Source organism: Lutjanus erythropterus, chromosome 2, assembly GCF_056507025.1.
Source record: "Lutjanus erythropterus isolate fLutEry1 chromosome 2, fLutEry1.hap2, whole genome shotgun sequence".
Classification (NCBI taxonomy): Eukaryota; Metazoa; Chordata; class Actinopteri; order Lutjaniformes; family Lutjanidae; genus Lutjanus; species Lutjanus erythropterus.
The window spans coordinates 14801354-14828338 of NC_139318.1; the positions used below are offsets into that span (position 1 = coordinate 14801354).

The window sequence follows — 26985 nt, forward strand, 5'->3', positions numbered from 1 at the left end:
ACTGATTCATGTGATCTATCAACCCCTTTTCTTATCTTATTGATTTTATTATAATATGACAAACCTCAGTCAAAATATTACAGTAAAACAGCAAACGTAATATGTTTTCCAGGTTGCATAACAAACTTCTGGTTGATGGGACAGTTCACATTCCTTTAATCCATCTTTCATTCTAGCAGTTGTTTTTAGTGCTACCCCTTTTCTTACTTAGGACTATTTCAATGTTTGCCCAGATTTAGATGAGAAGGTTCAGGATGGTAGCATTTTTCTCATGTAATTCTCAGCAAAAAGGCAAACAAATGTATTTCCCAAAGCATCAAACTATTGTTGTTAAGGTATAAAACTGTTCGAGGTGAAAATCCAAGTGTGGTATCTGTATCTTTTCAACACTCTGTCTTGATCAGTGGAGGAATGAATGGATGTTACCTCCAAACAAGAGTTAATTGTGTAACACCATTGTAATTAACAAAATGTTTTTTTAATCAAAGTTTGTAAAAGACTGCATTTTCACAATAATTACTCCTTACATGCTTGTTAAGAAGAGCTCCAATACAAATTAAATCAACTTAAAAAGTTAAATTATGTCTATGTCCAATCAATCAACCATCCAACTGAGTTAACTCCATGTACAAATGAGGAAGTTTTGTAAAAGAATTAAACAATTAAAACAGACAACTACAACCCCAATTCCAAAACAATTGGGATGTTGTGCAAAACGTAAATGAAAACAGAATGCAATGATTTGCAAAAACTTTTCAGCCAATATTTTGTTGAATATAGTTCAAACAAGATATTTAATTTTCAATCTGATAAACCACTTTTTTTTTGTAAATATTCATTCATTCTGAATTCGATGCCAGGAACGTGTTCTATAAAATCTGGGACAGGAGCATTTATGTTTACCACTGTGACACATCAGCTTTTCTTTTAACGACACCCAGTAAGTGTTTGGGATCTGAAGACGCTAATTGTTGAGTGAAATTCTTTCATTCTTGCTTCATATACGACTTCAAGTGCTCAGCAGTCTGGGGTCTCTGCTGTTGTATTTTGCACCATGCATTTTCAATGAGAGACAGGTGTGGACAGTCTAGTGCCCGATCTCTTTTACAATGAAGACACAGTCTGCATGAAGTAACATGCAGACTGTCCAATGATAACAAACGTTAGTCTGCATATCACACATAAAAAATAACCCGGCTTCCAGATAGTGGGAGAGTGCATTAGTGATCAAGGTTGAAGCCGCAGTATTGAAGTCCCACACACACACACACCCTCAGCCACCTCAGCTGTCAGCACACTTCAGCTGACAATAAACGAACATGGATCCTCCTGACATGCCGTGTCAACCGTCTGTTTTTTGAGGAGAAAAATCTAGCACTACTTTTCCTAGTCAGTTAATAAAAATATTTCACAATAAACACATGTGAGATGAACCCCAAAATGTTACACAAAAGCTTGCGCAGCACACCAGAGGCTCCTAATAAAACTAAAGCCTTGTTAATTTAACAAAGTGTTGTATTGTTGAAGGCATCTTAAGGATAAAATTAAAGCTCTTGCAGGTGGATGAGCTCAGTTGTGCTCCAGTGGGAACGTAACAATGGTGAGATATTACTGCATCTCTCCCCAGCGGGTCTTTAATGCAGGTGGCCCGGCTTAGCAGAGAGAAAAATATGGATAAAACACTGAAATGATCATGAGACCATGTAGAGGAAGCCTACAGGGAAACAGAGGAATCACCAAACCTCACTCAGAGCATAAAAAGAGATGGTCTTTAATAACATAACTTATTGATTAACACACACACACATTAAACAGTAAAGACGCTTCATTGCTAGTCTCATGTGACGCGTTGTGGCTTTGTTTCACCCAAACTCTGGTGCTGTTAGAGAAGTGTGAGCTGTTAAACTCAATCCACAGGGCACCGATGAGCAGGAATGCAGCACCCTGGGTAATGCGATCAGGCCCGCGGATGACACCACCTTGCCTCTTGGGGCACAGCAGCATGGAGGCGCAGGGGGCCTCCAGGGGACGAGGGTGCTACTTCCAGAGACGCTTTCCCTGCTGTTCCTCCACCAGGTCGAGACTCAGGACGGTCACCGAGGACGGTCACAGAGGACAGTCACAGAGGACGTACTGCTATAGCAAAGTGCGGCGGACCTTCTCATAAGCCCCCAGGAAGATAAAACCACCTGCACTGATGAAGGTCACCCTCGGGATGCTGCCTGCAAACAGACTGCAAAAAAAAAAAAAGAGAAAGGGTAATGCATGCTGTACATTCTGAAGTCACTATTATTCAGATAAATTCAAGCAAATCAGAAGCTTTCAATTTTGCTGAATTACTTCTGATTAATGACTGTATATAAAGACGGACAACATGACAGCAACTGAAAAGTGAAACATCTTAATCACCCCCTGCTGGCTGGCTGCAGTATAGGTCTCCTACATGTTAGCGTATGGGACACAGATCAAACTAAAAACTCTAAGAACACTTCCCATAAATTTTTCCCCAAAGATGGTTTCTGCTATTTTAGGTGTTTCTTACCACGCTGATGTGTTTTCAAGTGATCATTTTTTCAACAAGTTGTATGTCTATCAGAAATGTTATAGTACAAGCAACACAAATGTGGATAGTTGACAGTTTAACCATTTTCATTCCAATCACTCAAATAAAAAGCAACTCATAACTGAACTTTGTGATTTTTAATAATTTCAGAATAAACTAGCAATCTTATCTTAAACTGTGTTTACTCAAAGTGGACAGCATCGCCTCTTTTGATTTATAGCTTGTTTTGACTAGTTTGTACTACTTGCACTATGTTCTTACTGGGACTAAACAAATGTGTGTTGTGTAAAGTATCCATAACAGCATAAAAAAATGCTGGAGGAACTTGTTTTGGTGGAACATTTGTAATTGAGGAGGTGAACTGTTAACAACAAGGTTTGGCTAACTTGCCACTTTCAGCGTGAACGTTGAAGGTTGTTGCTGTTTCCTGTAACGAAGGGGATTTTGAAAATGGTAACACACAAATAGCAGAAGGGTAGGAGAACGTAATCTGAACCCACCGTGTACATCTGATGAGTCACACTACATGCGTCACAAGCAGTTTGCCACCCACAGACTAACAATTGACCTTTAATTGATACAGTTATCCCCTTGTTCAGCTTTAGCTCTGTCTTTAAGGATGGTCTCTGCCTCTATCTGCTGTGAAAGAGCTCAAGGACGAGTCTCAAACAGCTTCTCTCTTTTTAAACTGAAACAAATTAGCAACCTGCCCTAATATTCCCACAAGAACACCTTCAGTTCACTTATCTAAATGTTACTACTTTTCATTCAGTGTCAAACTCCAAACAAACCTTCCATTGTTACGCACATCTCACATCACTTCTGTTACATTTATGATACCCTGGTAAGCACTAGAGTTCACTGAAGTATGGGTAACATTTACCAGCTGCTGAACATCTTCACATGATGAACAGATAAAAACAAAGTATCACCCAGTGAACCTCAGCTAAAAGACCGTTTCTGGGTTTTTTTGTGGGGAGGAAACAAGATAAAACAAACACAGAGAAAAGGTGAGGTTCAGTTAGCTTTGCACAGAAACAGCTGGTAGAAATGCCCTTCACAGGGTTAATTTTTACTTTTATACCACACCAATTTAACAAAAGTTGGGACATTGTGTAAAACGTGAATAAAAACAGAATGCAATGATTTGCAAATCATTTTCGACTTGTACCCAACTGAATATTTAATGATCAGACTGATCATTACGCTTATTCTGAACTTGACAACATGATTTCCAAAAAAGTTGGAACAGGGGCAATGAAAGACTGGGAAAGTTGTGGATTGCTCAAAATACACCAGTTTGGATCATTCCACAGGTAAACAGATCAATTGGTAACAGGTTATAGCATCATGGTTGGGTATTGAAGAGGTATCGTTGGTTCAACACTGTGAAAAACTGAGTTGTCCAACAATTTCTTCACATATATCAACACGAAACTATAAGGAGTTATGGGATTTTAACAGCTACAATCCATAGTATCATAACAGTTCAAAAATGATGGCTGTTGTGTCCTCCACTAAAGAGGAGGAGGACCATCCAGACTGTTACCAGCACTGACTTCAAACTCCAACATCTTTTGGCTATGTGAAGGCCCCATTAATGTTGAAAGGTACATGCAGGTTTTGGAGCAACGTGCTGCCATCCAGACAACGTCTTTTTCAGAGACGTCCTTGTTTATTTCAGCAGGACAATGTCAAGACATATTCTTGCACCTGTTACAACAGTGTGGCTTCATAGTAAAAGAATTTGGTTACTAGACCGACCTGCCTGCTGTCCAGATCTGTCTGTATGTCTACTTGAGAAAGTAACGTGTTCTTCTGGATCTTCTGTACTAAAGTATATAAGTAAATAAGTTTGACTAAACTATAATAGCTTGCATTGTTGTGTTGTAGCTTCGAATATCCATGGGTAATACTCACTGAAACTTCAAAGGCCCCAAACAGCCTGAGTATAACATAAGACAGTGCACATAATCATGCAGTATAAATATCAATTGCATGAAAGGTGACATGAAAGAAAATATTATTGGGAGTGGAATAACCTGCACATGGATTTATTATTTTTATTACATGGAAATTTATGATAATTTCTCTACAATTTTCCTGCTGCAGCTTTAATGAGCTCCATGTAGAAACAGAGCAGCTCAGCTCAGACTGTATCATGTATCTGTCTGCTGATCGACAGTATCTGTGAGTGATTTACGCCTCCTTCGTGGAAGCGGGGCCTCGTGTTCGGGTGCAGAGGGTCCATGGGAGCGGGTCAAACATGAGACCTTATTGGTGGAGCCACTTTACAGAGAGAGAGAGAAAAGGGGCCCGGGTTACAGCGACTGACTGAGGCCCGACGAGGAGCTGCTGGCGTTGCGGGGGTCAGAGGATGTGATGAGACATGAGAGAGCACCCGTCTCCCAAGAACCACCTCCCCACCTCTCTCTCTCTCTCACCCTCCCCACTACACACAGCTGTTTTTGGGATTAGGCTTCAAGCCCCCACCCTAGAGCCTCCCTGGAGCTCCAACCCCCTCCTTTCTTTCTCTCTCTGTGAGCGTGACTGATGGCCGGATGACATCCACACATGTCCCTCTGCTGTCCATCCATCCATTTCTCTCTGTCTTTCGGTCCAGCCACGGCCCCCTCAGCTGGCTCAGTTGTTCGGGGATTTCTCCGAAGTCTCTTTTTCTTGCTGCGTCATCCACTTCTCAGCCACGTGCTTGCTTCGTCCCATCCCTTCATCTGCCTTTTCATGTCTGTCTCTCCTTTTATTTTCCCCATTCCTCCCTCTCATCATTCTCTCTCTCTCTCCTGCCGTGTATTTGCCTACCAACACCTTGCGTCTGCCAATACGCCCCCACGCTCACATGGTCTGGCCCCATCTGAGCCAGCTGTAACGGATGAAGAGTACTCTGTGTGTGTGTATGTGAGAGGAAAGTGTGTAAAACTGTCTACGCACACAGAATGTCTGTCTGCATTCATCGTCTGCGTGGGTGTGTGTGTGTCAGTACTTCTGTTTCTGTCCATTTCAATTTTTAGACAAACTTTTGAAATATCCTAAAATTCAGTTTGGTTTCTATCAGCTGTGTTACAGCAGACACTGGGGAGAGGCTTCTTAGATAGATCGCTTTCACAGCAGACAATTTGACTTGTCACAGCAGAAAAGATTTAGGTGTTATTAAAAACATTAGTATAATTATACATCTATGGATATGCCCAAATATGGCAAGCTGACCTGCTCAAGAAGGTGACTGAACGAATGAAAGAGCAAAAACTAAAACCCTATTTTAACGCAAAGAAGCAAAATGGCTCAAGCTGATCCAGCTGTTCCAATTTTGCACAGCTGCATGTAAACATGAATATTTGTGGAACATTCATTTTCATTAGCCATGTAAACAGCTTAGTAGAAATATATTCTCTTTCAGAATACAGGCCAAAAACAGAACATTTTGTGCATGTAAACGTAGTCATTGACGTACGGGACCCTGAAACTGAAGCAGCTATATGGAATTCACTATTTTCATTATTTATACCTGTTCTTTTCCTACTTTGACATGTCAAAATGTCTTCCACGAAAAGTGCTTGTACAGTTCCAACATTTGGCAAAAAAAAAGGAAAGAGCTGTCAAGACGTGGGTGGGTTGGTATCATGCTTTAGAGTTTTGACTGTGAATTGACCACAATAAACTGATAGAGGCCTGACAACAAGATTTACAGCTACTTCTGGGTGTTTTTACAAAATCACGAGGGCATCTTGGCCTTGTGCTGGGACTACACGTTTATCCCAGTAACCCTGCCTTATGTTAGCATATAAAGTTTAAAAAACATGGGCATTTACCAGGCTGGGAGTGTCTAATGCCACTGAGCTGTACTTTGGGAAATGTAGGATCCTGGGATTTTGGAGTTTGACCCATCGTAGAGACTAAAAGTTAGGATATCTTGTCCTCTAATGCTGCAAGCTTTACCATTCTTTCTTTAATCTGTCATTCACAAGTCTCCACCTTTGCAGAAGTTTAGTACTAAAATCACTGGAGTTCCCCTTTAAAATTAATGAACACAGCTACTGTATTACAGATCATTCATAGAAAAATGTTTGTTTGGTTTGTTTGATTTATAAAGCTGCTTTCAAGGTCAGGAACTTTGCCCCTAAACTTCTAAGCCCACACAAACAAGAAGTCTTAAAAGTGATTTTTACATCTGGACTACCTTGATGACACTGAGCAAACTCCATCTGCTGAGATATGGTTGAAAATCCCACAAAAAAACAAGTATGTAGCATTTGAATAAGAAAGATTTCTTCTATTTATTTGCCTACTTACACTTTTTTCCTACTTCACTAATCAGCCCATTAGCTGTAGTTTATTTCCTTTTAGTGCCCTACATTGAGCTTCTACTTCTGGACACTCAGATGTAGCTCTTTCACTGGAAATTTAAGATTCAGGTCACAAACAGACTCTCTGCCTGTGCGTCACTTTTGTCATCTACAAAAAATGTACAAAGTGCCAAGCATGTCAGGGATCTCGCAGCCATCCCAACCATTCCCACAACTCCACGTTTCAGAATGCCCCGGCCCAGATCGGGTGTTTTTAAGACGGCCAGCGAAGGGTTAGCTCTGCGTGTTTGGACTGGGTGAGTGTGTGAGACACAAAAAGAGTTTATGTGTGAGAGAATCCAAGTGTGTTTGTGTAAACACGGGCTGGTGTAAAAGCTCCAAATAAACGTGGAGACATTAGTCAGAGGTCGTTGTCCTGCCCTTCAGCGTGCTGCTTCCATCCCAACACAGCTTTCTACCACCATCTGCCGAAACACAAACCATAGCCCCGCTCCAGGCAAGTACTCAGCATTACTTACACAACAATATTACATTTGATCCAAAACTAATCAAAATCCAAAGACAGAAAGAGAGAAAAGCAAAGAGAGAAAAACAGCTGGACAGCTAAACAACTGGACAGTAGACACAACAAGTCCTGACATATTGGACTGTATCTCCTCATGTGATGCCTTACTGCCAGCAGTGTGCAGGAATTCACTAATTTTAAACTCAACGCTCTTGTTTTGTCTCAGCTCTGGACTCCCGTTACATTTCCTGTCTGGGATCGGGCCCACCTGTGGACTCCGAGACGTCAGAGCAGAGCCAGAGCTCAAATGTTCCCCTTCTGCTCCCCTGGGTGCCCTGACTCACTCTGACATCACAGCCTGGCCAGCCACTGAGAGCTGTCATATCTCTATTGTCGGCCAATCACCTCTCCTGAGGAATCGGACTAAATATAGTTTCAAGGCACGACAGAAGAACACTGTGGAAAACTCAGAGAAGAAGTCTTGGCTGCAGCTTAGAGAAGTGTTGGTTGCTCTTGAAGAAGAGAGGGGTCGACATCTTGTAATGTATGTGGGAGAAAACTTCTGGCACTTGTGCAGGAGCAGGAACAATACTGAGGTTATAGTAAAGAGCCTTTATTAGTTATGTGACTTTCTCATAACTGTCAAAGTTGTGGAAGACATATCAGTTCCCTCTGCATTTGCATACCATTCGTTTAAAGGATAAGTCGAGGAATTTTCTGTATTTCCCCCCCATTATCAACAAATACCATGAACAGACCAAATCCACCCATGAGTTGATCCTTATACTTTTAAAAAATATATTTTTCATTGTATAGGATTGATGAAGAGCAGACAGGAAAGAGGGTAGAGAGAGAGAGAGGGGGTGACACACAGAAAAAGGCAGAAGGTTGGAATCAAACCCAGGCTGCTACAGAGGCCCAACAGCCCCAACACAGGGCTGTAATCACAGACAAAAGCCCCTAGATCAGATGCAAATAGACATTTGCTCAATGCTTGCAAATCAGCACACGATCGCTGTGTGTGAGCTGTTCAAAAATGCAATTCAAGAGCTCACCGAGAGCTCACAGACGCTTTGCAGACACTCGAAAAATATCAAAGTTTAATACCTGGTCATGTCGACGAGGGGTCGGGGAACCACGAGCCAATAAGAACAGACAGGGGCTGGGGGAGGGGAGGAGTCGAGAGGGAGAGGCCGAAAAGCTGCGGGGCAGTAGCTAGAAAAGCCCAAGTGTAGAAAAAATTAGCAAAAGTACTTATAAAGTAGTAGCAGTTTCTATAAAGCAGTTCAAACTCCTGGTCCCTTGTGGTGCAACATCTTATAATGTGTGACCCCTGTCGCTGATTAGTCATGTCGTGTTGTAAACTACGACTTCAAAATTCCTGATTACAGGACAAAGTTGTGTAGCGTGAACAGTCATGTAGTGTGACCAAGGCTTTATGTGACCCCACAGTTGCACTGGCTGCCATGTCCCTTTATTACAGTTAACATGGGCACTGTAGTTTGTTTTGACTCATTACCACATCCTGCTGCCATTACCTCACAGTAGTTATTAGCTCACCAAATCCATGGCAGAAAATAGTCCAAATCAAATGCGCTACTTACCCCTTTACTTAAACCTACAGCAACTAAAACTGAATGTCAAATTCCATCAGTTTTCTCAGCATATTCAAATTGTCCAGAGATGTCTTGGCTGGCAGGGGATTTATGTTTGCATGGTTGTGTTTGTAAATAAAAAAAATTATAACTGAAGAAAAAAAAAACACGTATAAAGTATAATGATTTTGATTTCACGTCATTTGAAGTGGGTAGGTGAAAAGTGTCCAAACTGCTCATTCCTTACAGTGAATAACAAAGACTCCTGCTGCCATAAAAGCACAATTAAGGTTTACCACAAACTCCAGAGTCAGAGTCAGAGTGCTTTGTTGTGTGTATGCGGTACAAACATGTATTTACTTTTCTTCCATTTTGGTTTACATAAGGCTTGAAGCAGACACAGCCTGGAGGACATGCAGCTTATTAGTCTTTGTTTTGACATGTTTCCTGGTGCAGTTTGCAGGTTACAGGGGGAGGCCAGTGTGAGCTGCACCGCACTCTGCTAACCCGGGGTCTCTGGGGCATGGCACACACATGGAAGCACTTTAGAGCTTCACTACACTGCAATTGGGCCTATTACCATAATTACAGCTTTAAAGCCCCAGCAATTTGTATCAGGCATGCACCAGCGCAACCACCAGGCCTTTGGCCCTGCGGAGCAACAGCCCCCCCACCGCCCTCGCCACTTCTTTTACTTTCTACACACTCTCCTTTGTCTTCGCACTTCATTCGCTCGTCTTTCTTTCGTCTCATTTGCCTTCTTCTCGGGTTACATCAATATCAGGGGAGAAAAGGATTATTCAGGAGTTCATCGTGCTGGAGAGCTTACGGTGCGTGTTGTCTGGGCTGAGTTTTACAGCTGGCCCTCAGAGGACGGTTGGAGAAGATAGAGACGGAGAGAGAGACATCAAAGGTTGCCATGTGGTGCAGAGGTGGGAAGCTGGCATCAAAGAGCTCCCCTGTACATTACCACTTGCTTACTGTTGCAGCTGGGAGAGTGGGACTCAGGCTTTTCCATGGGGGCCCGCCAACTATCACCTCATTGAGACGGTGCACTTATCTCAAACCTGATCTTTATTAAAATTGAGGGCTGGATGTTTGAAAGCAGCTCGTCGGGAATCACCCTTGGCTCACATTAAAACACAAAGCTGAAATGTAATTTCTCTCTGATTAGATTCCAGCGCTGTGGCCTACACAAACAAACAACAACACAGTGGTGTGTGTTTGTGAGATAGAGAGATGTCCCACTGGTGCTTGGCCCACTCCCAAACCAAATCTGCTTGAAGCATTAGGCTGAGGTGCATCCTAACTAAATGATGGCGGCTTGTACACAAGCAGTCCTATTATTCACTGCTGCTGAGGGTTTGTTTTAGTGCTGGCAGCCCTCTGTGGCCCCATTAGACCTGGCCTTTTGTCCGGTGCGTGTTATAAACACATCAAAACACTCAAATAAACCCTTCCACTTGGCCCCCGTAACGCCTTAATCAATAGGACGGTCCTGCAAGTTGACAGGAAAAGCTTTTATACATATAATTTTTCAGCGGTGGCTGTAAATCCGATCCCCTCCCCCCTGATAGTAGTGACTCTATCATCAAACTTGATTATGTGAGGGATCAGGCCAAGTTAAATCAAATCATGTAAAATAAGAGGTTCTTAAAGGGGCTGGGATAAAAGATTAAAAAAAGGTTTGTGCGAAGAGCAGAGGTGTGGACTTAAGTCTAATGACTTGGACCTGAGTCAGACTCTTGTCACAAATAGGGCTGCAACTAATGATTTTTTTTTATTAGCAACTGGCAATTTCCCAGAGCCCAAAGTGATTCTTATGTATAAACATCAGTCTAAAACCCAAAGACTCTTCATTTACCATCATAAATTACAAAGAAAAGCAGCAAATCCTCACATTTAAGAAGCTGCAAATGTTTGGTATTTTTGCTTATAAAATGACTGAAATGATTAATTGATTATCAAAACAGTATAAAGGACATTAGGACATTAGAACATTTTGGAAAACTGTTTTCAGTAAACAGTTTTTTCCCTGTATCTACAAAACTCTATGCAAAGAGAAAGCCATATATCAACATCATCCAGAAGCGCTGCCAATTCCTCTTGACTTGAGATCATCTGAGATGGACTGACGTAAAGTGGAAAAGTGTGCTGTGGTCTGACAAATCCCCATTTCAGTGTTTTAGAAATCATGGATATTGTGACATCTAGGCTAAACAGGACAGCGTGGCTTTGTAGTAAAAGGGTTTGGGTACCAAACCGGCTACCAGCATTCCAGACCTGTCTTCCATCGAAAATGTGTGGTGCATGATGAAGCACAAAACCTTGAACTGCTGAGCACCTCAAGTTGTATATCAAACAAGAATGGGGAAAAAAATTCACTTTCACAACTACAACAATTGGCGTCGTCAGTTCCCAAACCCTTACTGCATGTCGTTACAAGAAAAGATGACGTAACACTGTGAATAACATGCACCTGTCCAAACTTTTTTAGAACATGCTGCAGACATCAAATTCAGAATGAGTGCATACTGACAAAAAAACAATCAAGTTTATCAAATTGAATACTGAATATATATTCTTTGTACTGTATTCAATTGAATATAGGTTGAAAAGTTTTTGCAAATCATTGCATTCTATTTCTATTAATGTTTCACCCAACGTGCCAACTTTTTTGAAATTGTCTTACCTGTCTTTTTTTTAAGGACAAGTATCTGTACTTCTACTTGAGTAAATAATATGTGTTATTTTGTATCCTCTGTACTAAATTAAAAAAAATCAGATTGACTAAACTATAATAGCTTACAATAGACTGACAATATCTGTGAGTGATTTACGCCTCCTGCATGGAAGCGGTGGCTCATGTTTGGGTGCAGAGGATCCATGGGAGCAGGTCAAACATGAGGCCTCATTGGTGGAGCCACTTGACAGAAAGCGAGAGGGGCCCGAGTTACAGCCAGTGATTGAGGCCCGACCAGAAGCTGTTGATATTAGTTAAGTATGATAAAATAGCACAGATAAACAATGTTTGTGTGATATCTACTGATGATCTGTCGTTGTCTACACCACATTCCTACTGGCTTCTTATTAGATGTAGGTCGTAGCAGCAAAGATGGCTATCCTAAATTTCTAACACTGTCAGAATTTTATCCCAGGCTGTGAAAATAGCCACCTTTGAACTCTTCTCACAGTGTGATCTAGGACCACCACGTTTCTTTAACGGTGGTCAACTTTTGTCTGGGACAGCCCAGAATCAATCAAGACTCACCCTGTGAGGCCTCGGGTCTTCCACACGTCATAGAGCACCATCGGGATGTTGCCGCTCGCTGTGGTCGAGCCGGCCTAAAGAGAAAGAATGAGAGAGAGGAAAAAAATAGAGGTGTGATGACTGATGGATCGTCTCCTTCACTTCCTGCTCCTCCAACAGACACCCTGTTTAGTCTTCCTCAGCTGAGCTTCCTTGGCCTCCGCCTCCTCTCCCCCTTTTCATTCCTCCGTCTCCCTCTCCGGCTCTCCTCACGGACAGCTGTGTCAGTGAAGGTGACACCTCCAACACCCACCCACCTGTTTGCCCACCCAAAAGCACACTCAACGACTTCTCCACGTCTGCCTCCACACCCGTCAAGTCTACAACTTTTATTTACACAATACAGCTTAGCTGGCCAGAGAGTTTTTAATCCATCACTGTGAAGTGGCAGAGGGGTATGGGAGCTGCAGGACAGGGCCAGCCAGGGTTAAATGAGGGAGGGTGGTGGCAGTGTGGAGGAGAGAGAGAGACAGAAAGAGGCAGCGGAAGGCGTGCTAAGATGAAGACGAGGAGGAGGAGGAGTGTGTGCGTGCACGTGCAGCAATATAAGCTACAGCTCACTGAGCATGTAGGAAACAGTTTGGCGGCGTCTGCTGTAAATTGTGACTCCCAGATCTGCTGGAACGAGAGGAAGATTCCCGCATTTTATTCATGTGAGGAGGAAAAAAACACACCCCTATTCCCTGTGTTTCTGTTGGAGACAGGTGGCTGAGAAATGACCCCCCCCCCCCCTCCCCCTTTCCTCGTCTGACAAGTTTTCTTTTCCTTTACTGCTGTGGAATGGTGGAATGGAGGAAGAGTGTGTCCAAAACACACACACACATACAGTCCTTGTGTAACTTATGCTGACATTAAAAATATCTTTATGCAGCTCAATCTATAAGTCTCTCTAGCTTATGTTGGCTTTTTGCTGCTTTGAGTTTCTTACATTCGTGCAAGTAGTAAAAAAATTAGCGTCATGCTGACCACCGCCGCTGAATGACAGTAATGACTGTTGAACAAGGTGTTAGACCGTAGTGAACATGGCAGTGTGGTGCCAGCCTGAGGAGAAGAGCGGTGTTGTACAGTAGCAGCGTAGGTGGCGTGCAGCAGCAGCGTGGTGTGCCAGGCATGTTGCCAGTGCGGCAAGCAGAGCGGTGTGGCAGGAGTCCCCACCCAGGAGGGACTCTTTACGTGTCCAGCTGTGCCCTGGACATTCGCCTGCTTCGGCTTTCGTCTGCATCAGGCTGCCTACCGTACAAGACCGCTCTTTCATTCTAGAAACAACCTCCTCTGCTTATGTGGGACGGAAACTAACGTGACAAGTTCCAACACCCAAATTTCCTCCCGCTCATCCGATCCAAACCATCCATACCCATCAACAGCAGTCCTGCTCTCTCTCAGTCTGTCTGTCTCTCCTGTTTGTTGTCTCAATCTGGAGTTTGTACAACTAAACTAAACTTCAGTCTGACACGATTTTAAAAAAACTGACATGTTACCTTTCAGGGTGAGGCGCCACAGGTGGACATGGAAATTTGAACTTGCATAAGTCCATTGTGAGACGTAACATGCTGCTTTAATACTCTTTGAGGCCAAATAACTTACACAAAACACATTTACAACTTTATTCTTTAGTATATTTCTATTAGAGCTGAAATAACAGATTGGTTGATTGTACGGGTGTCACAATTTAAATACGAAATCGAAAATTAGTATCGTAAATTAGTAAAGTATTCTAGTGTTATTTTTCTCCATCCTTATCTACTATAGTATAACTTAACTGTAACCTGCAGCTACACTTTTAACTCATGGGGTCAAAGATGTGTAACAGACTTTTATTTTCTGTACTGTGACAGTGAACTTAAAAATCAAATTCAATCAAACTGTGGATTTAGAGAGTCAGAACATGCCAAGCTGACTATTTTCAGAACTATTTTCATTTTCTTGATGATCTTTTCGGTCACTTTTCAACAAAAATGCCAAACATTTGCTGGTTTCAACATCTTTATTGCAAGGAGCTGATAGTGAACTCAGTACCAGGAAGTTTTTAATCCTAACAGAATAACAAAATCCATTTTTTTTTCCCTGTAATAACAATAACAAATGACAAATTAATATGGCTGCCAAATTTGGAACACTGCTTTTATTAAATTAAGAAAAAAAGGCGGTGTATAAAGTGTGTTTAATATTCTTTTTGTCATGTCTGTTCGATGTGATAATTTTCTTAAAAAACAAACAAAAATGTAGGAGTGTAAATAATTTAACAAAAGAAAAATAAATATTCCAACCGTTGCAACCAGATACTATTGAATTATTCAGCTGAATAAAAAAGTGCTCTCTGGCTGAATTTTAAATTGACAAAACCACCAGTTTGATTGCAGTAACAGTCTGAATTGTATATAAGTGGATTATCCTGGCCTTTATTTTTTGTTAAATAGCTGCTTAATACATAGCACTGGGGAGTAATCAGCTGATAACCGCCCTCAGAGTGGCGGCTATTAAGTTTCCTTCCAGTTGTTTTCCAGCTTACCTGTGGTGTGTTGAGTGAATCAAAAACTTGGCCTTATAAAGTTATAACTGAACCTCGCTGAGGCAGCGCAGGCCAAGAAGTCCTTTGCTGGTGGTAAATACAGCAGCTGCATTTCAAATGATGTTTACAGGAGGCTTTTGTACGGCGCTGTTCCACCTACAGCCAACGGCTTCTCGCAAGAGATCAAGACTGTCTGAGTGTTTTGTTAATTCCAGTATCTCATTAGTTAGAACAGGGCGGGGGGGGTGGAGGAATGGAACACTGTGTCTTCTCCAAGGACAGTATGTGTGTGTGTGAGATTGTGGGGGGGCTGATTGGGGTAACTCTGAACTCACTACCCTTTGCACACACACACACACACACACACACACACACACACACACACACACACACACACACACACACACACACACACACACACAGGACATAGTGAGGGAAGCCAGACATACAGTGAGAGCGAGCCAGGAGAGAAAGAGGAGGTGGAGAGAGGGAGGAAGAGGAGGAGACACCACTACACAGAGACACAGAGAGAGAGAGAGGGAGAGGGGGACTATTTGAGAGGACGGACAGAGCAGAGGAGTTAAGAGGAGGGACATTGGCCTTCTGGTTCACCTCTCAGTGACAAGCAGCCTTGAGATGGAAATTCCTTTGGAGCAGCAACAAGTCCTCACTCTAACACTAACCATGCACACAAACGTCTTCCCGACAATGTCCATAGTCCAGGTCAGATGATAGATGTGTGTGTGTATGTCTCACTACTGTCCCGGTGCTGCCCCTGGCCCGCTCTGTCCCTGTGTCTGTGTGCTGACACTGTTAAAATTTGCTCAGGCTGCGGGCCTGCTCAGCTCCCTGCCTGCGAGGCATCACCTGACAGCAGTGTTTAAAAGTCGCTGCCAGAGACGGTGGTGCGCGCCGTGTGTGTGCGTCTGAGTGTGTATACCTTTGCGAGCATGATCCTGGTCTTCGCCACGTCAAGAGGAGTGGTAACAAATGCCGCTACCGCACCTACAAAGGACACATACACACACATTTAGTTAAGTACAAACATAAAAGCCCCTCTCTCTGCTCCAGAGGTGGGACGTAACTAAGTACAAATAGTTTGTTACTGTACTTTATATTATTTTTTATTATATATAGAGAGTTTTCAGGTGACTGACATTTTTTCTTTTTCATTTTTCTTTTTGATTGCATTTGAGGGGAATTATTGATTATCATGTTTTTAAATCAGTTACAGTTAAGCTGCATGGTTAAGGACTCTCTCGACTCATATCTTGACTGTAAATCATTTGCCAAAAAAGAGACAAAACACATAATAAACAAAGCTAACAATGAATATGACTGATAGGATTTTTTTTTTTTTCAAAGTTGCTATAGATACATTGCGCTTACATTGTTAATTCATTTGGCCCCAGTGATCATGCAGCGGAAATCTGATATTGCGACAGGCGTGGGTTGAACAAAAGATTTTGGTGAGAACTTATGAGAAGTGAGAGGAGAGAGCTGATGAGAAGTGGGGATTTCTTGACTGCCGGCAGTCCAGACCTGTCTCATATCGAAAATGTGTGGTGCATTATTATGCCAGAAATTCAATAAAAGAGACACAGACTGTTGAGCAACTGAAATCATATATATCAAGCACGAATGAGAAAGAATTTCACTTTCAAAACCTCAACAATTAAGGTCCTCACCTCCCAAATGCTTACTGAATGTTGTTAAAAGATAAAGGTGATGTATCACAGTGGCAAACATGACCCTGAACATTTAGTGTAGTATACATAAGTGCATATTTACAATAAACAAAGTTAATCAAAGGTTGAACATTAAATATCTTGTCTTTGTACTGTATTCAACTGAATATAGGTTGATAAAGATTTGCAAATCATTGTATTCCGTTTCTACCTACATTTTACACAACTTTTTGAATCTGCTTCCTCCCTCCCACACAAATATCTACATTTTCAAAACAGGCTCGTTATTTCAGTTATGATGCATTTGAGGGGAATTATCTATTATTATCCTGATATATCAGTTACAGTTATGGTTAGAGACTCTCTCTTTCCACCTCCCTGCATTCATATTTTTAGTGTAATTCACTTGCCGAAAAAGAAAGGAAAAATAATAAATATAACATGCATAATAAACTAAGTTAAAGATAACTTTGACGGATAGCATTATATAGATAATCATGTACTGATATGGAGACAGTCATAGGCTGAACAACAGATTTTGTCAGTCTTGTAGAGATGAGGATTTCTAACAAATGAAAAAAGACTTAATTAGACCTCGTGTCTAATTAAGTGTGTTCTCATGTTGATCATAATGTTTAATGTTCTCTTGCTGACAATGAAAACTGATTTGCATACTGGAGCTATGTTAATGTTCATTATTTTCAGTTATATTGTTTTTTTTTTATTCATTTTATGTTAAAATGGTTTGAGTATAATAGTCTTTGAAACAGCAGAAATGTCAACTTTTCACTTTTGTACTATGGCTACATCTCAGAGCCTGTACTTTGTCACTTTTTATTTGAGTGAAGAAGTTAAATCAGTACTTTTACATTTACCAGTCTTTTTTTCTTACATTAGTATCTATACTTCTACTTGAGTAAAGAATGTGTGTACATTTCCCACCTCCGCTCTGCTCTCAGGAGAGTTTTAAATATTAAAAATAATCCCATAAAAAAGTCCAATTACTTAACCGCAGATACAGTAACGTATTAATTCAGCAATAAACAGTGGAACTCTTGGCCCTCCGCTCCATTAAGTTCATAAAAATGATAATATTCCCCATCCGAGACCTTCCATGTTATTAGACCTCAAAAACCAGACAGACACACTTCTATTCCCACCTCCCCCTTCATACTGCCTCATCCAACCCACACCACCGAGCTACACACACTCCCTTTTCCAGCAAGCAGACATACACACAGGCCCAGTTGTACACACAAGCATGAAAAAAAAAAAAACACACATTTGGATACATTCAGATGCACAAAAGCCACCAACACACACACACACACACACACACACACACACACACACACACACACACACACACACTCCTTCCTTTGAGTTTTATAGAGCAGTTACACCCCGACTTCCCTACATCCCTCCAAGTTGGAAGCTGGTTGGGCAGCGCGATCCAGAGGTGTCCCCACTGAGCTGTGGTGTGTGTGTAAGTGAGAACCACTGTGTGTGTGTGTGTGCGTGTGTGTGTGTGTGTGTGTGTGAGTGTGTGTATGTGTGTATGTATGTCACTCTGCCACAAACATAGCAACTGTTCTCAGTAAACATATCCATATGGGCCACCAAGGAGCAGTGTGACTGTAAGTGAGGAAAACATTAGGATCAGTGTGGTGTGACACACCGTTACATTTTACTAGTTAATGCTGGCTGATTATAAGAGTCGATTTAAATGATTTTTTTCCTACTTGGGTGGATAAAACTTCAGCGAGGATAAAAAAGACACAGCCCTCTTACTGTAGCCGGTCTTGCAATATTTTGGATAGCAATAAAAGGACGCATTATCGGAATAAATCTTACACATGGAGTGTTGAATTGGAGGATCTAAATTTGGCTGGAGGAACCATGTGATGTGATGACAGTTAGACCCAAATCAGACGCTGATGTAATCTCGTCTCACACTGGGCAGTGTTTTTTTTTTCTATTCGGTTCAAACGAGGTCAAGTCTGTCGTAAGTCAACGCAGGATGCTGGTGCAGATATTTGGGATGATTAAACACGCCTGTGTGAGCATTTCCAGTGTCAAACAGATTATGTATGAGTGAAAGAGAGAGTGTGAAGCGCGATGTAACGGGAAGTGACTGAAACCTGAGGATCCCTCTTGGACAGCAGCTCGATCGCAGAGGGACGTGAACTTGACTCCTACCCTGGACCAACACCCCCTCATATTCCCACCCCAGCCCCTTGCCCCCCTTTTCCCTTCTCTCCTCCTTTTGGCTAAGATGACCCTTTAATCTCCCAGTTTTATATTTCTCTAGCCTTTTCCCTGTATGTACCACTTAACAATTTTGTCAATACACTGAATATGTAGGCTGTCTGATTGCTTTGAGTTAAATAATCTAACACTGCATGTCTGTCTGTATTTATTTACAATTATATTATCATTAAAAGTTTAATCTCCCCTAACTTTACAAAATGTTAACCTAGGGTCGAGCAGTATGGCCCAAAATTTATATCACAGTATAAATTGAAGCATGGTATACATCATATGTTAGTTTTTGTTAAAGTTATATGTAACATTTTCGCATTAAAATATCCCAAACATTTCCAACAATGTTCAAATGCAGAGAAATGTATAATTTATTTGAGGCGATGGTATATTTCCTGCAAGCCATTGATAGCCAGATACTAATCGTTATAACTTCCAGGAAAACACAGGATATGTTGGATATGTCAAAGAATGAAGATAGATGGCACAAACATGACTAAACATAACGAGAATAAAACTTTAACACTACCTCCTTCATAAACAGCCATGATGGTTGTTATTGATATTAAACTACATCTTCTGTTACTGTTTTGATGTGAGCGAGAACCCTAGTGGCAAATCTTACACACTGTAAACTTCTGAAGGGGTGAAGAAGTGGTATGCAATGGCATGGCAGTTATTACCGTACTCTTAACTGTATTACTACGACCTATTTCACATAGTACAGAGGTATTTTAATGCCATTTAATGGGCAAAACTGGGGGAAAAAATGTAACACATTGTTTCAAACAAGCTAAAACGAAAGGTGCCTGTCTTGTATTGTATCGTATCATGACAGAGCTGAATCATATCGAACCGAATCGTTGGCCACTTAAAGATTTATAAAATATATCGTATCATTGAACAGGTATCGAGATATGTATCAAATTGTCTCAGTCAGTGAGATACACACCCCTAATTGCCACGTATCCTAAAATTTGACAAAGCTTGGAACGTAACCCTTCTTTTATCAGTACTTGTACTGTTTTGGTGTAACCCATTTTCACAGTGCAGCCTCTCCCCTGTTCACTGAGTCATGGTCGACCTCCTATTCTCTCCTATTCTCTCCTACTCAAACACACACAGAAAGCAAAGTCAGTCAGCGCAAGAGGTCACAGCGGAGACAGTGAAGAGAACCAAATTAAGATAACTCAAAAAGCTGGTTTGTTTTATGGATGTACAACATGCTAACTCGACTATGCAGCACTTTCATGCTGGATGATCATAAGTGTGGATTTATTCTTCTCAAAACAAAGCAACACAGGCTCTCTTGTCAGGCTGATGAACTAATGCTGCGGTGAATCTTGGGATAACTTTTGGTAGGTAGATATTAAGAAATCATAATGGTATGATTTTCAATAACAAAAATGTAGACGCTCCTGTTCCTATTATACTGATATGTTTAATATGCTGTCTTAAGATGATGTATTATAATGCACACACAGCATGTGTCACCAGAGGTCAGTCTCTCTACTGGTGGAGAAGGCAATGCAAATGAGCCACGAAACACGAAGCCTCGTGGGAGTAAAGTCACAGGACTAAGTAATAAAAAAGAGAAATGCCTCTGACCCTTTTTGGGAGTATTATGGGCTTAGTCCCAATGAAAACAGTGATCCAGCAAACACTACAGACCACTGACTGATCAGAGTAGCGTTGTGTAATGAGTGAATAACAGTTGAGCGAGCGTGAGAGAGTGAGTAGCAAAAAGAGACAGTGATGTACAGTTCAGGTTTTGAGTTTGTCAGTGAATAAAAGCTGCAGCTTCTCAAGAACAAAGCGAAGCTCCTGAGTGTCGAAATTCATACCATTGTGCTTTCTATATCGTTCATGGTGTCCACCCCTAGTTTGACGTCTAATTCTTCCTTTGTCTGACAACTGCTCCTTATCTCATAAGTCTGTTATGTTTTTTTTTATGTCCTCTGCATGTCTCTTTTTGCCACCCACTCATCCACATCTCCTGTCTCCTCTTTCTCTCATTCTATTCTCATTTCTTCTCCACTCCGGGAAGAACAGCGTGGACTGAGTCCAGGTGGAGTGGCGCAGGGCCACATCTCAGCTCCTCAGGGTGCTGTTTCCTCATCTCTTCTCTCCTTCACCTCCATCTCCATTTCTCCGTCGCCCCTAGAGCAGCTAACCTCAATCTTCCTGTCCTGTCCTGTCTGGCGTGTTGTAGCGTCGCAGGAGTTATGGACTGAAAGCTGTAACCGTCCAACACAGGCCGGCCTGCAGAACTGTTCTTCTGAAATATGTATTTTTATTGTGGTTCTGCTTTTTCATCACGAGAAAGATGAAGACTGAGGGGAGAGATAGATGATGTGATACATTTTTTACTCAGCGCTGCAAACCTGAAGGTGCACTCTATGTTGTTACATGGCCCTGGATTTATATTATTTTAATGTGTTTCTCCTGCCAATGCCTCTCTATCAACTTCAAACTTCATGCAGGAAAATGTTATTTTCCAAAAAGCCATAAACAAGATCACAAAGCTCAAACAAAGGCATCCACACAGTTTCATATAAAAATGTTATAAAACACTATACGTGCAAAATACATAATAAACCATCAAACATCGAACATGCACTGCACACACACACACACACACACACACACACACACACAGGTGTTTTAACTTATTCTGGCTATTGAGACCTCTCCTTAAAGCTTGTGATGTCACTAGACTTGATGAACCAATAAGAAAGATTGGTCAAGACAGGTGGTTGTAATTCTCTAGTGTATCAGTTATTTTGGTCAGTAAGCAGTTCATATCATTTTTGAATTGTAGTGTATTGATTATCTAACACGCTGAACAAAATAACATGAAAAAAATCTGGATGAAGGGCAGTATTTATTTAGGTTTCGGATCTTTTTATCTTGTGATTATATAGATGATGAATTGACAAGATGACATATGTTTCTAGACGTATGAATTTATATGATATGGTGTGAATGTGAGAGTGAATGGTTGTAAATGATATGATATGTTAATGATATGTAAAGAACTGTAAATATTTGATATTTCTTAAAGGATGTTGGGTGTAATAGTTTCCCTGGACAGTGTAGGAAGCTTTAGTTTAATTTAAACTGGTAATACAGTGCTTATATTAGCATTTTATAGAAACACAATCTGATAAGGTTGTCTCATGACTATTTATTGGTTTGATTCATGGTTTGCAGTCTAAGGGCGGAGATATACTTGCTTTAAACTACGCGTTCGCATACGCACCCCTACGCATCCCTACGCTTCATGGCTGCCTCGCGTATCCTGCGTCCATTTGGAGCGATGGTTGTGCGCGTCCTCAGAAATTAACGCGACGCATACGCGAACGCAAACGCATGGTTAAACAGCAAGTATATCTCCGGCCTAATAGTACGGGTTTGTAGTGTTTCCTGACGTGGCTGATCAGGCTAATTATCAGCTAATTGTACTGTTTTGTCTTCATACAATGTAATTATCACATACTGTTACTGCACCACTGGTTTTGGCTTTGGTGCCTTATATTATGGCTACAATACACCATCAAATTTGTATTTATCAAAGGCCCTAAAGTGCCCTTGACCCAAAAATTACTTGATTCCTGGCCTGAGATTCAGTTAAAAAAAAAAAAGCCACTAAAATTTTTCACACCCTACAGGAGATTTTCTGTCTCGGAAATACTGTTATTTTGTCTCCAAAGAAAATAACAGCGGCCAGTGATTTGTGAACTTATAACAATGTCCTTATCATTGATAAAGGTGACACTGGGCTGTGACCTTTGTCTTTGGTTTTTGAGACCTTTTCCTTGAGATGAAACTCCTTAATTTAAAACAAATCATCAAACACAGAACTATCACTGAATTTTTCAAGCTTGCAACCTCTATCTATTTCTATTTAACTCTTGAGTTTTTAAATCTGATTTAATTCTCTCCGGTTGTTTTCCTTTCCCCTATTTGTCTTGTTTTTCGTCCACTCCCTTTCCCCTCTTTCACTCCTTGCCTGTGCCTCTCTCTCACTTTCTCTCTTTTAAACCACTTCAGGCTCCAGCGCTCAGGAGGTCGCACAGCTGCAGGGGCCTGTACCCAGGAACCGGCCCCCTCTCATCCCTCCTCTCTCTTCCCTTGGTTGTCTTTTCTCCCCTGATACTTGTCCAGGCTCAGACAGAACCATAAAAGTCTGCTGTGGTATGATTTTTCATTGGCTGGCTGGCTTGAGAAGACTGATAATAAGACATTTAATAACACAACAATGTAGATTCACTGTAGTGAGGATTGTGTGATATTTAGAAAGTAATGCTTAAGAAAAATGCCTGTTCTCATTTCCCTTCGTCCATTCTCGTTGGATCTGCTGTGCAGGTGAGGATGTGATTCGCCGGCTGAGCTCACCTTAGTGGAATCTTACAAGAATGCGGCTTTGGGTAAAATCTTGTCCCGCCCTCCTGGCCATCTATTCACCCGTCCATCCAGTCGTCTATCCATCGATTCCAGCCGTCCATCCCTCCCTTCCTTCGTCCACCCCCTCTTTCTCCCCCTCCCTCCCTCTCCGCCTTTTCCCAAAGCAGCAAATAATCCCCTGCACCTGCAAAAGCTCCGCACACTGCAGCCTGCCAAGAGTAGAGCGTGTGACCTTGCCTCCATGACCACAGAGTCTGGGAGAAAGAGAGAGAAATGTCGAGAGGGAAAAAGAGAGGGTTGTCGGTAGAGGGGGATGATGAAAGAGCAAGGAAAAGAGAAGAAGGAGGGAGGGAGACAAAAAGAGACAGAGAAGACTGTCGTTAGCGGAGATATCAGACACATTGAAAACACATTGTGAACCTTGGTCCGGTCTGAGGTCCAGGCCCGCGGCTGGGAACCGGGCTGTTCGGCTATTTTTGTGTTGCCTTTTCTCCCCAGTGATGTCATGCTACTTTTTTCCCAAGAACTGGGACGGGACAAGAGGGAGGCAAGAGGATACGCTGCAGCGCTCCCACTCTATCTTTCAACTTTACACATTTTGTCTCCGTGCCACCATGTCGAAGTACAGTAAGTCAGCACATGTTCACATATCAACACAATATTTTATTTGTTCACATGTGGGTATGGAAGCACTAAAATATACAAAATAGTAGAGTCATATAAACATACGATATACACAAGGGGTCTCAAACTCAAGTTACATCGGGGCCACTGGGCAGGTTGTTCTGTTCACTTCAACACCCCACAGAAACTAGAATTACCACCACCCAGCCATCAAAGATGCAGTTTACATCCATGTCCAATCAGACTTATATAATAAATGTAGTGTGACGACTATGAAGGAGTTCATTTAAAAGGTATTGAGTATTGATACTTGATTCCAATGAATAACTTCTAGTGGGAAACATGCGGTCTTCACTTAGAAACTATTTTTACAGAGTACAGAGGACTGATAGGGAGCTTTGTCACATGGTGCAAAGATAATCACCTGAAGGTCAATCGTGAACTGTAATGCTTCAAGTATAGATGTTGCAGCAAGGTAGGGACTCAAGATTAGTGTCACTGCTTAAGTATTCAACCGAATGTGAACTATGGTCACAATCTCCCCTTCTGTTCCTGAGTTATAGTCCTAAATAAAGGCTTAAAAAAGGTGTTACAATGAAGTTGACCTTTGACCTTTTGGATATGAAATGTCATCACTTCATCATTTTATCACATTACATATTTGTATGAAATTGTGACAATTGACATTTTTGTCCACTAATCAGTTCATCCTTGAGTCCAAGTGGATGTTTGTGACAAATTTGACAAAACTCCCTGAAGGTGTTCCTGAGAAGCGTTCATGAGAATGGGAAAGATGGACGTACAAATAGATAATAACTCCAACCATGGTTGTCGCCGGCATGGAGGCCAATTTTAAAGCCGCGGGAGAGCATCGTTTGAGGTAAGGCTTGTCCTTGTATGTATGGGATGTAGGTTTGTCAGCAGCTGTACTCCGCCTTTCAAGCAACTACCTTGCATTTAGAAACCCCCAGATGATCGGTAGGCGAAGAGATCTCCGATTGGTGTGACAAGATTGGCTCTAGGTCGACTTTTATTTTAGGTTTAGAAAGATACCTTTGTGTGCCAAATTGTGTGTGTGTGACAAATTGAGCAGTGAGAATACTGAATGTGTAATAAAAATGCACTAATTATAAGAATTCCAAAAAAAAATTAATAGTTCCACTACAATAAAAAATTTGGGGGGGTCAAGCTTCACTTAAGAGATTTGCTTAAAAAATCAAGGCTACTTTCAGAGAAATTTCTCAAAACAGTATACAGCTAATGAATATGAAAAATAAAATCAAAGTCTGATGCACTTTACAAGCACTCTGTGTCTGAGAACCCTCACATCACAGGACTGCCTGCACAGATGCAACTAGCTACTGAGTGAAACCACCTGATGTTTTTGTTCTGAGAGTGAACTCTTCGTCCTCCTGACTAGTTTCAGCAAAGCGTTGAGGAGGCTGACTATCCAGCCTTAGTCTTTGTATAAAACGCATGTGGACAGCTGGGCTGCCTCGGGCGCTACAAGGTATGATTACTTCTCAAGGAGAGCAATTGAGCAACAGCATGAAGCGATTACTAATATTTTCTTTGTCCATTCCCCCCCTGCGAGTTTAATCTGTTGCATGTTATCTCACTCTCCTCCTATCTTGCACACGTGTGGACATCACGAAAACCACGTGTGAGTGCACAACACATGCAAACACAAACAAGTAAACACACAGGAAGAGACAGAGCGCAGAGGAACTGGCAGACAGTGTGTGTGTACGAGCTCAGGATGTGTCATGTGTATTCCATTAGAGGGCAGATTAAAAAGGAGATTTTGTTTTCCACATCAAAGGCATCTCGCTGGGGGATTCCTCTCTGTCTCTCTCCCTCTCCGAGTCTCTCCATCCCTTCCTCTTTGTTTCATGAATAAATAATAAGGGGCAAACCTGGGAAAACAAACTTTTTGACCTCTGAACCCTGGTGTCAGAGTTTGCACCTGGACGACTTCTCACAGGAAACAGGAGGTAGGTCTGTGTGCACGAGTCTGTCAGGACGTCACGTATACGATTGTCTTTTTGCATGCATGTATGCGTGAGGAGACAGCATCTGCGAGTGTGTCTCATTGGTTAAATACGAGTTCCCATCATGCCTTTGACGCAAAATAGCTTGAATTTTTTGTGGCTCTGACTTGGTGTTCAATCATAACCTAAAAGTGTTACACCCTCCTGTTTTGTTAATGTTGTTTTTGAGGTCAGAACAGATGGAGTAAACTGTGAGTATCACTGTACAGTTGCTGTTGGGAAAAACAACTGAGTGAAAACCACAATATTGTGAAATTAATGTGAAAACGAACAGTGAGAATTATTCACATGGATATTGAAGTCTGGTGTGAAAAAACATAAAAAATCTCTGTGCAGTGACCAAGGTATGAAATTTCAGATCCTGTGACTTGTCTGATGAAGTGCTGCAACTAACATTTATTTGAATTTATTTCTTAACCTGTCAATCATTTTCTTGATAATTAATATGTTTTTCTGTTCAGAAAGTATCAAAAATAGTGAAAAGTGTTTCCCAAAACCCTGGTGATGTTCCTAAATGTCTTTTTTTGTAGAGGACTAAAGATTAAAAAAAAGGGTTTTTTTTTTTTTTTTTTACTTATCATTAGGCAGTGTATTAACTACAGTAGATGTCCCCAGGTGGGAGAAGCAGAGAGGGACATCAACATGGAAGCTGAGCAATTAACAGCTGTGGACAGGGGCAGCAGCAAAACATATTTTAGCCACTTAAAAAAGGTCCATCTAAAAAAAAAAAGAAAGAAAGAAAGAAATCAATATCAACTCAAGTGTTTCCAGTCAGAAAACACTGTCTGACAGCAAAGTAAAGCAGTTAAAAAATATAGCACACACTTATACTGACACTGATTTTTTTCTTTTAGGAGGACCTCTTTTTGGCTAAAATAACTTTTGCTGCTGAGTCAGTCTACAGCAGTTCATTGCTTACCTTCCATGATGGTACTCCTCTCTGCTGGGGGCTGACCACCATCTACTGTAGGTAATACACTGACTATTGATAAGTCATGCAACCCCACATCAAATAAGCCAAACTATCCCCATCGACTAATTTTTGCATTATAATATTTGAAAATTCCCTGACTTTTCCTGTCTGGAATATTGATCTCCATCCCAGAAATTCAAGGATGCGTTGAACTTAATGCACTCTGCAAAAAGATT

At 41.4% G+C, this 26985-nt stretch overlaps 1 protein-coding gene across 2 annotated transcripts in view; it reads right to left on the reverse strand.

The window, feature by feature from the left end:
- Nucleotides 1-1747: 1747 nt before the first annotated feature.
- The window catches only part of slc25a26 (solute carrier family 25 member 26), a 74418-nt gene continuing 49180 nt past the window's right edge, over nt 1748-26985 (reverse strand). Inside the window, exons 7-11 of one of the 2 annotated variants that reach the window (XM_084729322.1) lie at nt 23346-23415; nt 15745-15809; nt 12257-12330; nt 8498-8591; nt 1748-2233 (exon numbers count right to left, since the gene is read on the reverse strand). In XM_084729322.1, coding sequence (XP_084585448.1) covers nt 2162-2233; nt 8498-8591; nt 12257-12330; nt 15745-15809; nt 23346-23415 — 375 coding nt within the window. In that variant the 3' untranslated portion in view covers nt 1748-2161. The remainder of the gene's footprint in view (nt 2234-8497; nt 8592-12256; nt 12331-15744; nt 15810-23345; nt 23416-26985) is intronic. The other variant, XM_084729331.1, reaches the window with a different exon arrangement.